General features: G+C 49.4%; 1 protein-coding gene and 1 non-coding gene across 8 annotated transcripts in view; one reads left to right on the top strand and one right to left on the bottom strand.

Annotated features, from left to right (window-relative positions):
* Positions 1–4603, bottom strand: part of LOC8030620 — a 136184-nt gene extending 131581 nt beyond the window's left edge. The window contains exon 1 of the transcript XR_005716023.3: positions 4242–4603. This is a non-coding gene — a transcript (uncharacterized LOC8030620). The remainder of the gene's footprint in view (positions 1–4241) is intronic.
* Positions 4604–5458: 855 nt separating this feature from the next.
* The window catches only part of LOC8051231 (caldesmon), a 63940-nt gene continuing 53015 nt past the window's right edge, over positions 5459–16383 (top strand). For 2 of the 7 annotated variants that reach the window (XM_040502287.2, XM_040214065.3), the window contains exon 1: positions 5464–5887. In XM_040502287.2, coding sequence (XP_040358221.1) covers positions 5558–5887 — 330 coding nt within the window. In that variant the 5' untranslated portion in view covers positions 5464–5557. Of the gene's footprint in view, positions 5888–16383 lie in introns of all 7 variants that reach the window. The other 5 variants (XM_040502285.2, XM_040502284.2, XM_040502286.2 and 2 more) reach the window with 4 other exon arrangements.

The raw sequence follows: 16383 nt of genomic DNA, 5'->3' as shown, positions 1-16383 counted from the left end.
CGACTTTCGAGATTGAAGTTCTTTTATGGCCCTTTCAGCGATCTCAAATTCTTCGAAATGGGGTGAGGACAAAGAAAACGCACAGTGGACTTTTGTGAGCGATGCAAGGGCCACGTCGGGCCGTGTCTACATGAAAGGCTGCCCCGGCAGAGTCACGACACACAGACACCAAACCCAGTTGTCTCGACTGTTTGGCGATTTCCTTTTCGAAGTCGTCAGGCACCTAAAAAAGGCAACTGCGTCAGATTCCCCGACTCGCCAATTATGCTCTCCTTCATGCGTCGAGCGCCGCCATGTTTTCCCAGGGAGGATAAAAAGCCAGGAGGTGACATCACTCCGGACTTTTTAAAGTCTAAAGACTTCAGTCGCGAGACTTTTCTTTTTTTTCTTACAATAAACGTTTTCCAACCAACCAATCACCCCGGACTCTGATTTTTGGTGTTTCAAAAAGAAATGCGCTCGCAATTCTGTATATGAACATGTTTTACGAAAGCCATTATTAAATGTTATAAATATGTCGTTTAAAAAGCTTCTGAATTTCATAATATTTGACATCACGAATCAAAAAGAAGCGAGGAGGTGAGGAGCGGGAAAGAACGGCACCAAAAATAAAAAGGCACACGCACGCGTGGGGAAATTCTTTTGCATGTCTATGACTACAGCTTGCATAGATTCAGGAAACAAAAAAATTACAACCTTTGGGGTGTCAGTGCTCCTTTATAGGACATAATGGCAGACCATAGAGATCATACATCTGGCAGAGGCAGACACGTTGCAAACTCTGACAGTGACAATCTTCACGGACTCACATGAAGCAACCCAGGCCTGCCAAATGCACCTTAAAGGTGTACGGAAACAAAAATTGAAATATTCAAATTTCGTTCGGAAATGAGTCAAGCATACGGATAATAACCGTAAATGATAATCATACGTTTGTATTTTGAACGATTGGCTATATTTTTCGTTCCAAACGGTGCACTCGAGCAAGCGCTCGAAGAGAAGCGAACGGAGAGCGCGATGCGTCATGGGATATCCGGCGCAAACAAAAACAGAAAGAAAAGATTTCCCGCGTTCGTGGAGTAGCAAAGCAGACGTGGTTATGAGCTTTGCCCTTGGTGGCGTTGTCAGCATTGTGGTGGTGTTAATAGCATCAGTGCGTTACAACCGAGCCGTTCGTAGTACCCGTAGGGTGACGAGCGTGTGGCTGGTCCATGGAGCACGTAGCTTCCACAACACTGTCAGCTTAGGGCTGAACGAGGTGGGGAAAGCGACTTTTGTTCGAGTTTTGAGGGACGGGCTAATCTTCTAGGGGGAGAATGGTTGTTTCCGGTTGCACGAACGAGGGTCCGAGAAAGAGAGGAGTCCTCCCTTTCCGTCTTCTTGGACCGTTTGGTACAATGCGCGATTTGTGAGTTCAGGAGGAAAGCCAAGAAGGAAAACGTTGAAATGCCAAAAAGCGGTGCTGCTCCGGAGGAAACTGCTACGTCACGACTACGTAGCAGTTTCCACAACGTTGCTAGACTACCTCCCAAATAGGCTCCGCATGCATCCACCAGGTGCACATTGAAAGTCGTTTACTTAGCTTTAAAATTAGTTTTCTTGTGCTTTTCAACGGAAGACTGGTGTTTTTGAGGTTAGGGTGCGACATGCAACACATTAAAGCTAAAAAATGAGCGCTGAAATTTCGTTTCCCTACCCCTTTAAAACCCAATCACCATGGAATCCAAATGCACCATGAATCATATACGAGCCGAGCAGAGCCAAACACCGACGCGGCCCCCGTGTCCAATCCATGCTCGGAGTACACGATGGAGCAATGGCGGACAGGCGATGGCGTGGATTTTCAAAAAGGGTATATTAAAAACATCCCGAAACTGGCCATAACAAAGAAGACCAAAAGCATTTCTACAGACAGAGCCCCGGACACGAGGGAACGGGGGCCATGAGATGGCCAACGGTGCTGCGGGGGCACACAACCGTCTGCTCCTCCACAGCGAGGACGTGGGCGAGTGTCTCGGTCCCCGCGTTGACGGACCCCGTTGGACGGATGGCCAAGGTCAAGGCCCATCTCGAGGAACAAAAAATGGAGCAACACGAGGGAGGAGGAAACCCTATTCAGGGAAGTTTCCCAAGGTACTCCTACGGAGACTCAGGACGGAAAGTGCCATCAAACCGGCCTGAAAGAGGAAATAGACATGTGCCGCAAGTTTACGTAAAAATCCCAGCTTTATTCCTACACGGGCACCCATACCGAAAGGAGCAGACGGTGCCCGACGTGACTCGTCTCACGTGAATCTGCTGCCGCGTCAAGAACGAGCGGGAAGACTCTTTTGAATCAGTCGCTGCGCAAGACAGGCCGAACCAACTCCAAGGATATGGTTGCACCCGACGGGCGACACGGGCCATAGAGGCAAGATTGTACTCGCCTACCTGAAGGAGACGAAGCTCGGGAGAGAAATCTAAGCCCCTCCCCCCTCCAAACACCCACCAACCTAATCTTTCTATGCAAACTTTCACTATCTGCCCTTGTACGCCCGCTTTAGGCAGGGCAACTTTCTCGGCAACTTTGGGGTTGCAGGCGGGTTGTTCTCTAGCGTTCCCTAGATCGGCACAAATTGCCAAGATCGGGTCCGGCTCGAAACAAGCGAGCAACTCGGAGCAATTCGAAGACGTTGGAAGCGGCACCAGCCAACGAGAGATGCAACATTTTCACGCGATACCCTGTGTCGGTAATGATATGACAGCTAGACCTAGTTCTGGTTTGAAATTGATTGTTTTTTGGAAGCAAACCGTGTCACAAAGATGAGCTAGTACTCTCAACTCCATTTAAATGTATAAAAACATGTTTGTAGCCCGTGACAGTGTGTCTAAATAGTGCAGGAAAAATAAAATGTAATGATGATGATAGCAAATTGCAGCAATTGGTTGCTGCGTGTGAACGCGGGAGGCCCGTGTTGCTGGTGTTGCGACGTCAAGTTGCTGGAAGAAATATCCCCGTATGAAGCGGGACTAACAGCCCTGTCCCGAACTGGTCCTACCACTCTCTAAAGTGCCGTTCACACATATGCAACCGAGTAAGAGTGAGAGAGACGAGACCGGTTGTTAAGCCTCTTGCGATGTGCTAGGACCAGGGGGGCTCTGTTGCACGTCTTGAACTCCCAGGAGACTAGGGAGAAGGAAGTGACGTCAACAACGCAGCAAATGCAGATTGGATGTTGATTTTGTTTTCTTCCGTCAACATCCAATCTGCGTTTGCTCTAGTTGTTGACGTCACTTCCTTCTTCCAAGTCTCCTGGGAGTGCAAAAAGCGCAACATAGTCCCCCAGCTCCGCTGCAGCGGATCCAGTCCCAAGATGTCGCAAGGAGCTTAAAGGGGCGGTGCAACGATTTTATGATTAAAAGAATTTGCATCTCGCAATTTTTACGTTGTTTATCGTGTCCCGGAGGATAGAGAAAACACCTCCTTCATTAAAAATGTTGCGATTCCGCCGCATAATCGCAAAGCAAAAGTCGAGCTTTTTCCCCCACCTGCAGCCCCAAGTGGCAGCCGAAGGAACTACGACGAAAAGATTACGTGACCTCGCTCGGCTCTAAGCTGCAGCATAACGCCCGCTAATGTCAGCAGAGAGGGAGAGGAAGCGTCCTCCGAGATAGCACACGGGAAGCTACACGGCACTCCGAATGACGTCACTAGGAGGGGGACCAGGTGTGACCCTGAATGCTGGGATTGAGTTGAGGGGTGCCCGAAATGCCACTATTTATATTTTTTTACGCAACAACTGGGACGCGCAGGTGAAATCGGTTTTCTGTTCTTTACTTCAGAAGTGTCAGAGGGCAACTTCCAGAAATCTTTGACCGAAGTCCGGAAATCGTTGCACCCTCCCTTTAAAAAGCGGTCTGGTCTCTCTCGGTCTTACTCGGTTGGATATGTGTGAACGGTGCTTAACACTCACAGTAGAATGTGAAATCAATAAACGTTCCTCCACTGCAGGGCTGAGGGGGGCTAGCCTCCTCCGCTGAGTGCCACAACTGAGCTACACGGTGATCCTTCCCTAGTGTCACGTCACGTGCAAGGCAGAAAATTTGGGGGATTTGCGTGCCAAAGCAACGACGGTCATCTGGCACGCTCCAAAGAAAGGCCGAAGTACAATTTGGACCACCAGGGTATCCTTTCACGTGCAACCGAAATCTCGCCAATAAACCTCGGTCGGTCCCATGCCCACGAAGAAGCGTGTACGCACCTCGCGACTGTAGCCCATGTCGACAGTCGGGACGGAGGTCTCGGCGCGCACTCCATCCGTGAAATGCCGCGAGCATACTCGGGAGTACGGCGATGGGCAAACGTCTTCCCGATTTACCGACGCAACTTACTGACGACGGAGTTCTTTCTCATCCGGAAAGCGATGAAGCTTCAAAACATTGCACCCGCACTCGCCTTACAGGCTTCTGTGCACGCTGCAGAGCTCGTTCTATGCTATCGGACGCTTCCGGCGGTTGTCCGTACAACCTAGAACCGCGCAATGGTATCCCGATGACATCCAATCTACAGAAGGAGAAACGAACCTGCGCACAAAGTACGCGAACGAGAAAAAACGCTTGCAAGCTAAGCACGCACAACAGCAACACAAACCCAAACTACCGCGGCCGAAAAAGTGGTCCCTCAATTTCCGCCTGATGACGTCATAGAAGTGTCTTGCTGTCGCCGGTCACGACCCTGGCGGCGTCCCAACAGTTGTGGTATATATATAGCAGACGCCTGTTCTGCTGCAGGACGCTCTCCACTGTGACAGTTCACGGAAGCTACAGCAGCCGGAAGTTGGTACGCCTGGAACACCGTGACGACAGCGACACTCGCGTTCGCTCGTGCTTTTTGCCAGCACTTCTACGGCCAACTGCCAGGATCGCGACAGGCAACAGCATGACACTCCGGCTTCTGTGACGTCATTTGTTGCCACTTTGGGACCACTGATGTATGGGCGGGATAGGACGCTAAACACACCAGTCAAAGACGCGATCCAGGCACAATACCCAAACCGCACAAACCACAGCCACAGCAACCACATACACAGCACCACAGTTCCCGACGATGGATGCAAATGATCCAAATCAACGAGGTTGATGCATGGTTGATGTAAATCATATAAATCGTCCAGACTCCCCAACGCCAACGATGGATGGATGGATAGATAAATTATACTAGAACAGTGTGGCCAGGCCAGCCAGGCCTTGATACGATCATGTCTAGGCATAGAGGTATTATAATGGACAATATTTTTTTTTTTGCAAAGGTTTATTTTAATTTTATGAACAGTTTCAATTAAAAGAAACTAATTTTAATAACTGAAAAAGTGAATAACCTATTTTTTGTTTACCTTATTAACGACAGACTGGCCGATTGGCCAGCCTGTCGCGCATGCGCATACAAGTCGAACCCATTCGGTCGAACCCGAGTCGAACCTGGTCGAACTCGAACGCTCGAACCTCCACTGCCTCCACCGGTTCGCGACATTCTCATCGCTAGTTTTAAGTGGACTTCGGAGACCTGCGTGTTTTTAAGATGGTGCGGCATTGTGCGGTAGAGGACTGCGGCAACTTCCTGATACGTTGCGGCAAGCCTATCCATCAGTTCCCTAGGGACGAACAACTTCGTGCGCTTTGGATCCGGCTCGCACGGCCGTCCTACCCGACCTGGCTTCCAACTGACAGTGACCGCTTGTGTTCTGATCACTTTCGGGATGAGGACTACGAGCGGAGCCCCAGGGTGATGGAGTCCTTGGGCTTCCCGGTGAGGAACGTACAACTCAAACCAGGAGTTTTGCCCACTTACTTTTCGAAGAGGCGCAAATCCGACGACCACAGCGAACCCCTTCACAAGCGACGCAGAGTGGTAAGGGTCTGTCGACTATTTCCGAAGTTCGAAAATGGCTGGCGTTACGTCCGGACGGAGCACTGAAACGCGTATACCTCCCCCCGCCCTCCTCTCTCCCCCGTGAACCTTGGGAAGGCGGAGATTTGGACGTAACTTGGGTTACGTCGGACGTAACGCTAGACACACCGTTGACACAATAAGGTCTTACTCACGCGCTTTCCTGCTTCTTCGCTACAGCGCGAGTGAAGCCACCGGTTGGCAACCTTGCTGGGATACATTTTGCGGTTTTGCTAGCCTTTTGCTGCGGTTTTCCAGCGTGCTGTAGACACGTTTTCTACTCGTTCGTCGTCATTCGCCGAAGACGTTCTTTAAGATTCGGTGCACCGTTGAGACCTGCCGTTGCGAACACTTAGAAAATTATACGAAAGCGCAGTACCGCAGGAAAAAGGCACAACTCGTCGAAAGCAAGTTTCGCCGGTTTGGCGGCGTGTTCAAAGCTTCCTTGGCACGCCTAAAGTGACGTATCTCTGTGCCTTCGCACGCTTAGATACCGACCAAGAATCGACGCCGTGTGAATGTGTTAAGTGCAATGTGCGTGGAGCCGTATGTGCCTCTGAATCAGCGTCTTACTTTACTCTGACGACTGTGTACTTCTGGCACTCGCGGTCCAGAAATGAGCTTATTCCTGCGACCAGTGGCGACGGAAGAGGGGGGAAGGTATCTCTTTTTTTCGTCCTTAGTCATTTTACAGAATATTGCACAAAACAGCTCCTCATCACTGTTCAGTGCTGGCTCATTATCGACCTACTTAGTTGCACTTGACGATTGAGCACGGCTCACTAATTGTGATTGGTCAACAGATTGCACACAAACATATGGGTCGCGCTTCAAAAATTTTCATTCTCGCCGTCTTGTAGTTTTGCTTTCGAAAACCCTCCTTGCTCCGCAGCTTTGCTCTGTTCGTGCTTCCATGTGATCCATTAGATTACATTTGGAACATAGCCATGGTTATTAGTACATAAGAACACATACATATCCCCCCCCCTTCCCTTTATTCATAGTAACTCACTGGAGCAGCTGGATGATCCAGAACTCCGTGGCCGATATATATAAATGATCTAAAGGCATCTATGCGCGACACACGTTCAGAACTTTGGTGTGGCGTCGATTCTTGATCGGTATCCAAGCGTGCGAAGGCACAAAGACGCAGCACTCGGCGTACCAAGGAAGCTTTGATCACGCCGCGAGACCGGCGACACTTGCTTTCGACAAGTTGTACCTTTCGATACGTACGGCTTCACGCACATTGCACTTGCAAGACATATCCAGATGGCATCAATTCTTGGTCGGTATCTAAACATGCGAAGGCACAGAGACACGGCACTTCGGCGTGCCAAGGAAGCTTTTGAACGCGCCGCCAGACTGGCGAAACTAGCTTTCGACGAGTTGAGCCTTTTTCCTGCGACACTGCGCTTTCGGGAAATTTTCCACGTGTTCACAACGGCAAGTCTCAACGGTACTTAAAAGTCTTAAGAGTCTTAAAAGACACATGCAAAGGAAAAAAACATTTTTTTTAAACGGCTTAGATGGAAAAAGGACGCCATAAAACGATTTTACAACGAAGAAAAAAATTTTTTAGAGCTATATTTACGGCGCAAAACGAATTTGTAGTTGGCGCCCGCGGGCACCGCGGAAAAGTGGTCTGTATTTATCACGTGACTGGTCTTTATTTATCACGTGGTGCTTGCGCTCTTTCGGAAGCTTCCTATGGCCTCTAAAAGTAACTTATTCATCTTTGTTTGAAGTATAACAAAAAACCAAGACGAATAAGTAACTTTTAGAGTCCAAAGGAAACTCCTGAAAAAGCGCAAGCAGACGTGATAGACCTGTGCGCCGGTCAGACGACGGCGGCGGCGCCCCGAAGCAGACGAACTTGTGCGGCGGCGGCGACGGCGCCGTGGAGAAACGCGTTGAAGCGGCGTTCGCACAACGCTCAGCGTGCGGCGGCGACGCAGCGCGGCGGCGCGCGGGCCTACCACGTGACCAGCGGCGGCTCCCGCGAGCGCCAACTACAAATTCGTATAGCGCCGTAAATATAGCTCTAAAAATTTTGTTTCTTCGTTGTAAAATCGTTTTATGACATCCTTTTTCCATCTAAGCTGTCTAAAAAATTTTTTTTTTTCCTTTGCATGTGTCCTTTAAAAAACATCTTCGGTGAATGACGACGAACGGGTAGAAAACGTGTTTACAGCAAGCTGGGAAACCGCGGCAAAATGCTGGCAAAACCGCAAATCGTATCCCAGCCAGGTTCCGTCCGGTGGCTTCACTTGCGGAAACGGGAAGCGTGATCCAGCAATTGTCATTGAAATCAGTGGTCTTGCTCAATGAACAGCATCTGAGCGATTTTCCAGGTGACGCGACGCGGATCCGCTGTTGCTCAATTTTTCATCGCCACTCGCCCGACTCGGCGAGGCAAACCGCACGTAAGCTACTTCCGGGCGATGAGCGAAGTGACAGGAAGAGGAAATCTAGAACTGGGCGACGCGACAGCGACGAGCGATAGCCCCAACATCTAAGCACAAGACAATGCAAGTTGAAAATCCTACACCTGTTCTAATGAGAACATTTTCGACAGAAATCCGTCTGGTTGGTGAAAAGCAAAGGGAAGAAGGGCGTTGGTGAAAAAGCAAGGGGAAGAACTGAAGTTTGCTGTGTATAGGAAACCAACGCACACCGGGCGCTACTTTCAGTTCGACTCGAACCATCCAGAGTCGCAAGGCATCAATGGTCTCCACACTTCTATCCAGAGCAATGACCATCTGCTCATCAGAGACCGACGGAAGAAAAGCAGACGTACCATCATTGCTGATCTGAAGAACAATGGCTATAGCAACAGCTTTGTTGGGCGCATCGCCCGTCGCAATGGTCGCACGTGCCACAACAAAAAGTTATCACAACACCATAGCCCCGTATAGAGGAGGCTATGACAACACACGCAGCCTCGGCCCATCGCGCGCATCAGTGTCCCCTACGTAAGCGGGACAAGCGGGACCAGCGAAGTGCTGGCGCGTGTGCTAAGAAGGCATCCAAGTGTCCCACAAGCCTGTGTCCACATTGGGACGATTCATGCCGCGACCCACAGATTGCCTCCCAAAAACAAGAGCACAGGGAGTGGTCTACAAGATCCCATGTGCAAAGTGCCCCGCTACTTACATCGGCGGGACGAAAAACTTTTCTCAGTGCATCACTCAGCATAAGAACGACGTACGCAAGTTCGACCGCAGCGCCGTCGCGGGACACTGCGATGTTTACGACCATGTAATCGACTTATTCCGAAAAAGGCTTTCCCTTGTTGTCTCGCGGTAGACCTGTGCGCCGCCGCGCCGCGCCGCCGCCGCCGCCTGTTTTGCTCCTGCCGCCCTGCGCCGCCGCCGGGGTCCCCAGAGCCAGCACGCCGCCGCCGCCGCCGCACAATAAATCCGGCGCGCCGCCGGCGCCACCATCTTTTTTTTTTTTTTTTTTTTTTTTTGGGGGGGGGGGTATTGGTGTTTTTTTTTTCCTGCTTCTGTATGAGTTTTGCTTACTATATTATGCATAAAAATGAATAGATTTTTTGCCTTTCATTTTTACTCCTGTAAATATATCAATAAATGTAGAAGTTACATAAAAAACGGAGACACGGAACGATAAGAAAAACGGACAAAACAACAAGTCTCAAACACCGTTCATTGTTTATTTGAACAACGAACGTTGTTAGACATACCTCAAAACCCTCACCACCAAAAAAGAAACACCTACTCTTCACTAGGTCACCGAGAGCCGGACACTCAGACAGAATTTACCCATATGATTCATGATTCAGACATATCTAAATGATTCACACCAATCAGTCACCCTGATGACCTCGCTTGAGGGCTGACCAGCCACATGCAATAACAGGAAACTCCAGCTCCAGCACAGCCCTTACAATTTTTAGAAAACAGACACAAAAAACGCCTCATGTCACTGTCCGGTGCCAAGGACGGTGTGCTTACTCAATTACCAGAGGTCAAAATACGCATGGTCTTCCTCAGAACTCTCCTACCATTGCTGATTGTTGGGCGAGTTGGTATTGTGCGTGAGAAAACATGATTGCGCTTTAAGGCTTAGGATACAGTCAACTGATTTAATCCAAGAGCCTCAGCGTAGATACACACTGCGTCACCGCACCACATCTCAACCAATCCGTGGCCCCGCCGCGGACCGCAAATACACTATCTCTTTTCCTGCAAAGTCGATTGAAACCACGCATGACTGCAGGTGCAAACCATTATTTGCTTCTTCCACTGTTCTCGCTAGGCACAAAGATAAGACTGTTATAGCCTCGTCCCATTAGAGCAACAAACACCGGTTTTTGTCCGACGACACCACAAAGTTCCGTGTCGCCGATGTTGTCCCACTGCAACGACCGACACCCGCGACAATCGCCGACAAGCGCCGACAAACGATCAACGACGGACGAGTTCTTGTCTGTCGTTGGACTTGAAGCGCAGCAAGCAGTCCCACTGAGGAACATCTCTCGGAGACAAACTTATCCTCCTCCCCCGTTTATGCCTTTTGTTGCATCCCTTCCCACCCTTCTACCCTTCCACCCAGAACGAAAAGCCCTTGGCGGCCACTCCTCGTTCGGGAAACCGCAGTTCCGGTCCGTCGATTGCACGTAGTGGTCGCGGGCGCGGCTTGCTGGCTGGCGCCGGGCGGTCGTGTTGCGAAAGGGAATTTACTGTGGCTGGTTTTGCTCGCGAAAACTTGGTGCGCGAGGTTGTGCTTCAAGACGCCGAAGTCTACGCCTCTGCATCATGATGGATACACCCATGTGTGAGGACTGACCAAAGTATAAGACCGCTCACCACGAAGTAGGACACGATGTTCCACGGCAAGCCATTCCGGCAGACGAGGGACTTGTCATCACGTTCTGTGATAATCGGGATGCCGTATTGTCCACCAAAAAGTGCCTGCCCTCGATCATCCGAATATGAAGTTATAAACATCCTCAAAATCAGTGTGAAACTCCGTGGCGCTCACGTAGAATGCCTCGAACGCCACAAAAAAGGAACGATTCGGGTATTTCTAGTTCGGAAAAAGTGTGGTGTCCATTGTCACGACTGTTTACGGAAACTCGCCAACGGCAAATGAAGAGAAGCGGAAGCTTTAATTTAATCAAGAAATAAAGTACTCGTCTCCACTTTTATTGTGTTTGTCGGCGCGTTTTATGCCCAAAGAGCAAAACACGAAAACCGCGTCGCCAGACTCTGTTTGTCTGTGCATTTTGAAGTGTTTTGTTGACAACTCCAGTCCCACTAGGAAACAAGTTTCCTTGCCCTCGTGTTCTGCGTCGTGTCAGCCAGGTGGGACGGCGGACTCCGACAAACAGGGTGTCTGTCGGTGTCGTCTGTCGCTCGTTGTCGTGTGTCGCTGTCGTTTGTTGCTGTCTGTCGCTCTAGTGGAACGCGGCTATTAGAGAGATAACTGAGGCGGACGCCATCAATAGTTCCGGCACGTGTTGTGCATGTGTTTTTTTCTGGCACCCCTGAGGACCACCCGAAAAGGAGGTTAACCTTTCTAATTTGTGCTGAGCTTTGAAAACTAAATTTACACCGAACCTCTTTGCCACTGATATAAAGTTATGAGAGATTCCAAGGTAGTAAGGCACACACACAACATTCTTTACAACCGTTTTTGTGAACGAAAATTGAGCTTGGTAGAAGGTATTGTCTGTTTTTATCTAGAAATGCCTGACAGAAGTGGAGCAACAGTCCATTGTCACTCAAAAACTCTGAGTAATTGATTGAAATATTGAATCCACATCATGGGAGAAGGTGCGATGTGACAACTGTAGACATCAAGGACTTATGTTACTTTATGGATAAATCGGAGCTGTTAATAAGGGTCAGGAGGTGGTGTGATGATAATCTAGTGAAGTTGCAGTCTGCCACTGGGATTGATGTAGACAGTTTTATCAGCATTCTGGAGTTTCATTTAGAGTCCACTGCCGTAGACTTTGATGGTTCTCTTTTTATTCAAAAACAGGGTGTGCGTATCGGGTCGTGAATTGCTTCAGTGTTGTCCGAGATTTTTTTTTTTTTTTTAAACGAGACTTACGTACACGTTGACACGGTTGTGCGGTCCTTGTTGATTGGACTGCAGAACCCTGCCATCGCAGCAGTCGAATTAAGTACTTATAGACCTACTGTTGCACACGGAAAAGGGCCTGTGCTGGAGGTACGGCAAGGAATCAGCCAAGCCTCTGCTGGCAGCGTCTATGTTGGCAGCTGACAGCTGTCACTTGAAAATAGTTAAGAGTGGTGTAAGTGCGTCTGCGATGGATAACGCCTGTAAAGAATCCCGTATGTTTTGGGTTGGTGAGGCAGTTGAGTTGCAAAAGATGCGTCGTCTGGAAGCGGGCCAATTGTTAGAGTTGTGCTCAAGGTGCTGAAGGTTTAATCCGGCTCGTGTGGAAAAACCGGTTGTGAAGAATGGTATGTGTGTGTGCCTTACTGCCATGGAATCTCTCATAACTTTATATCAGTGGCAAATAGGTTCGGTGTAAATTTAGTTTTCAAAGCTCAGCACAAATTAGAAAGGTCAACCCCCTTTCTGATGGTATTCAGGGGCTCCAGAAAAAAAAACATAAGAAATCAAATGTAACTTTTCAGGCAGGAGTGGTGTACGGGACCTTCTCATTTCGTCGAAACTCGTTTCGTGGAATTACGTATCGCAGACAACTTTTCATGGGCACACGTTTCACGGACACACGTTTTGTCGACACGATCGTTTCATCGACACTCGTTAAGCGAATTGAACGCTGTAGGGAGTCTAGGGACATCTCGTCACGCGTGTATCATTAGTAAGGGTTCTGATGGAGTTGCCTGTTATCGCATGTGGCTGGTCAGTCATCAAGCGGGGTCGTCTGGGTGGCAGGTTGGTGTGACCATGAATCATTTGGATCTGTCTGAGTGTCCGGCTTTCAGTGACGTATACACTCTAAAAAAAGGGTGTATTCTTACACCTTTTGTCTTCTATAAGACACCCCAACACTTCAGACGTCGATCTGACGGTACTACCTTTCACGAGAGGCTTGATAGCCGTGTGGTACAACTTATTAACATAGCTAATGTACGTGTTACTGACTACAAAAAAGATAATCGAGGTTTTCTTGGCCCTACTGCAAAACCTCATGAGGTTTTGCAGTAGGGCCAAGAAAACCTCGATTATCTAAAGTACGTATCAAAGACCACAGAAAGAAAGCACTGCAGTGCTTTCTTTCTGTGGTCTTTGATACGTACTTTAGCTATTTCAGAAGTTATATCGCTCCGTTATCAAGCCCCTTGTTAAATGTATGGCCATCTGTGCGCTGTGCGTCAAACTAAAGTTTTGGGGTGCGTTATATGGGACAAAAGGGTGTATGGTGATACCCTTTTTTAAAAAGTTCTTTTTTGGTGGTGAGGAGCGTTCCTTGTTCAAATAAGCTACATCCGTTTTTTCAAGAAAAAAGGAAGTTTCGAGCATTTATTTATTTATTTATTAAAGTACCCTCAGGGCCCGAAGGCATTACAAAGGGGGAGAGCACATACACGAAACAAAGATGTTTGTATACGCGACGCAAAGGTTGTCGAAGAAAGAAGCAATGATTTTGGCGCTGGAACGTGTACGTCTTGGTAACACAGATAGTGGAATCCAGCTACATATATCTTAATTCTCCACATAAAGGTGGAAATTAGTAGTGGTTCGCAAGGAGTCGGACTCTTTTTACTAGAGTTCTTGACGTGAAAACGGGTATAAAAGCTGTGTTTGAGACTTGTTATCTTGTGCGTTATTTTTATCGTTTCGTGTCTCCCGTTAGTATGGAAGTTCTTCGCCAGCTCGCCTGTGTTTTTAAAGTGCTATAACGGACTGAACGGTTTTGTAGACCGTAAAACGATTTAATGAAAACTTTGTGAAATAATTTGATAAGAGGGCTATATTCGCGTCCGTTTTCAGGCTTCTTTCAAACGTATTTTATTTTGATCCACACGCCTGGCTTGTTCGTGTCACGTCGTGTTTCTAGGGGTCCTTCTTTCTCGTTTCCACGCCGGTATCCAGCATCGGGGGTCGAAGTCGAGCTCCCATCCGGTCGAGTAGGGGAGGCTCTCCTTACGGGTCTTTTCCGCCAGCGTGTTTGCTTACACTCCCGAGCTCAAAATCCTTGCGCCCTCGCACATTTTGTTTATGTTGTCATGATCCTCTGTTATGCGTCTAGCCAGGAGGGCGGCGTCGGCGTGATGCGCTTGTAATCGGAGGATCTGCTGCGGTGCAAGGCGAGTTGGTTGAAATCGACGTCAATCGCTGCAGGTTGTTCGTGAAAAAAAAAAAAAAAGAGCTATCGTGCGGCTGCTTGGCGGCAATTCGGTGTGCCTTGCGGGGTAAACCTGGAAGTGGTGTAGGTTTCATTGTTCACGTTGGTGATGACTTAAGTGTTCGTGGAAAAGCAGGCCAAGTTTCGAGGTAGGAAGGCCGTTCGTGTACCATACCCTGTCCCTGACGCTGTATGGAGCTGGTCGATATTTTGCATCGTAGGAACGCTTCATGCCGTGAAGGTAAGCGTGGTTCGCGTTTGCAGCGTCGCAGTTGGCGCGGACGTCACCGACCTCGTCGGGAAGCGGGGAAAATTCCATTGGTCGACGTGGGACAAAGTTGAACAGGAGTTCGAATGGTGATTTCTGGAGTCTGGCGTACGGCTGCTGATTTACTCGAAAGCTGGTTGCCTGGAGATAATCGCTCCAATGGTCGATGTCGCCGTTGACGTTCTTTCGCGCAGACATGGAAGGATTTTTCCGTTGGCGCGTTCGACAAAGTTGTTAGCTTCGGGAGCGTAAGGTACGTACTGTTAGGGATGCTCTGAATGTGCCTGTCGGCGAAGTACCGCGAAGCCGAACGAGAGGTTAGGACCCTGTCGTCGGTGATGACGGCTTGCGGCGTACCGAATGAGTACGAGTTCTGTAAATCGAAGGACGTGCTCGGTCGACTTGTTAGGCATGGGGCGTGCGACAAGCGCGTGGTGAGGCGGAACGCGGTGATAAAATGCCTGTTGCCGTCGGTCCTCGTCTTGCGGAGGATCTTGCGCCGCGGCTGCCAGCCGGCGACGTATTCTCTTACAAACGAGAATAAACAAGACGCCGAAGTACCTGATTCTTCTAACGGACGCACTCTTCACAGCGCAGGCAATGTCCATACCTCTCCAGAAAAAAAAAATAAAATAAAAAAGTGTGTTCCTTTTAATGGTATTTGCATCTTGCTTTCCAAACTCAAACGACTCCTTTCTCTCTCCCTCTCACTCTCTAATTTACACCCCCTCCCCCATCCCCCCACCCCTCCCCTCCCTCTTCCGCGCCACGCCGCCGCCGATCCGTTGATCCTCGCGCCGTCAACACGCCGCCGCCGGAGGTACAAACACCGGCGCGCCGCCGCCGGCGATTTCTGACCGGCGCACAGGTCTATGTCTCGGCACATACAACCGCTGATCTCTCCCCCCGCTTGTTCGCTGCAGCGCGAGTGAAGCCACAGGACGGCCATCTTGCTCGTAGTCGATTTGCGGTTTTGCTAGCGTTGCAGAGCCTGGCGGCAGCGGGCTACAAACACGTTTTCTACCCGTTCGTCGTCATTCGCCGAAGAAACTTTCTAGGACCCTGTGTAACCGTTGAGACTTGTTGTTGTGAACACGTGGAAAATTTTACGAAAGCGCAGCGCCGCAGGAAATAGACTCAGCTCGTCGAAAGCAAGTGTCGCCGGTCTCGCGGCCTGATCAAAGCTTCCTTGGCACGCCGAAGTGCTACGTCTCTGTGCTTTCGCATGCTCGGATACCGATCAAGATTTGTTTCGGCGCCGTGTGGATGTGTTTTGCGAGTGCAATGTGCGTGAAGCCATATGTATACCTCTGGAGCAGCGTTTTACTTTTACTCTGACTACTGTAATTGTAACTTGCGGTGAAGAACCGAGCTTGATCCAGTGTCCAGTGTCAACGGAAGAGGGGGGGGGGGGGGGGGGGGGCGGCTTTTAGCGGTCCTGGGCTCTGGGGTAAGCCCAGGACCAAATACCTCACATTTCGCGCGTTTTCGCTACCGTGGGTCGCTGGAGGAGTTTTCCGCGTCGTCCGGTTAAAATATGACGCACTGATATTTAGTTACTCTCTCCATGCCCGCTGGCTTGCCCGAACCCCGAGGGACGTGGAAACCGCAAAAAAGGTAGACGCTTAAATATGATTGCAGGGCCCCTTTAAGAGGACCTTTTGCTTTTCCTTAAGAGATTTGAAGGTAGTAATAATCTCACGATTCTTACCAGCAGAAAACTTTCCTAGTCTATGAGCTCGCTCGATTGCAACAGTGTCGGTTACCAAGTTAGTGTTACAAAGTTGTGTTACAAGTGCTTCAGATGACGCGAACGTTTCTCGGGAATTGGTGTCTTGAACACCATAGAAAAGAAGATTACAACGACGACTT

Source organism: Ixodes scapularis, unplaced genomic scaffold, assembly GCF_016920785.2.
Source record: "Ixodes scapularis isolate PalLabHiFi unplaced genomic scaffold, ASM1692078v2 PGA_scaffold11__112_contigs__length_91849675, whole genome shotgun sequence".
Taxonomy (NCBI): domain Eukaryota; kingdom Metazoa; phylum Arthropoda; class Arachnida; order Ixodida; family Ixodidae; genus Ixodes; species Ixodes scapularis.
This window is presented reverse-complemented; position numbering and strand designations above follow the sequence as displayed.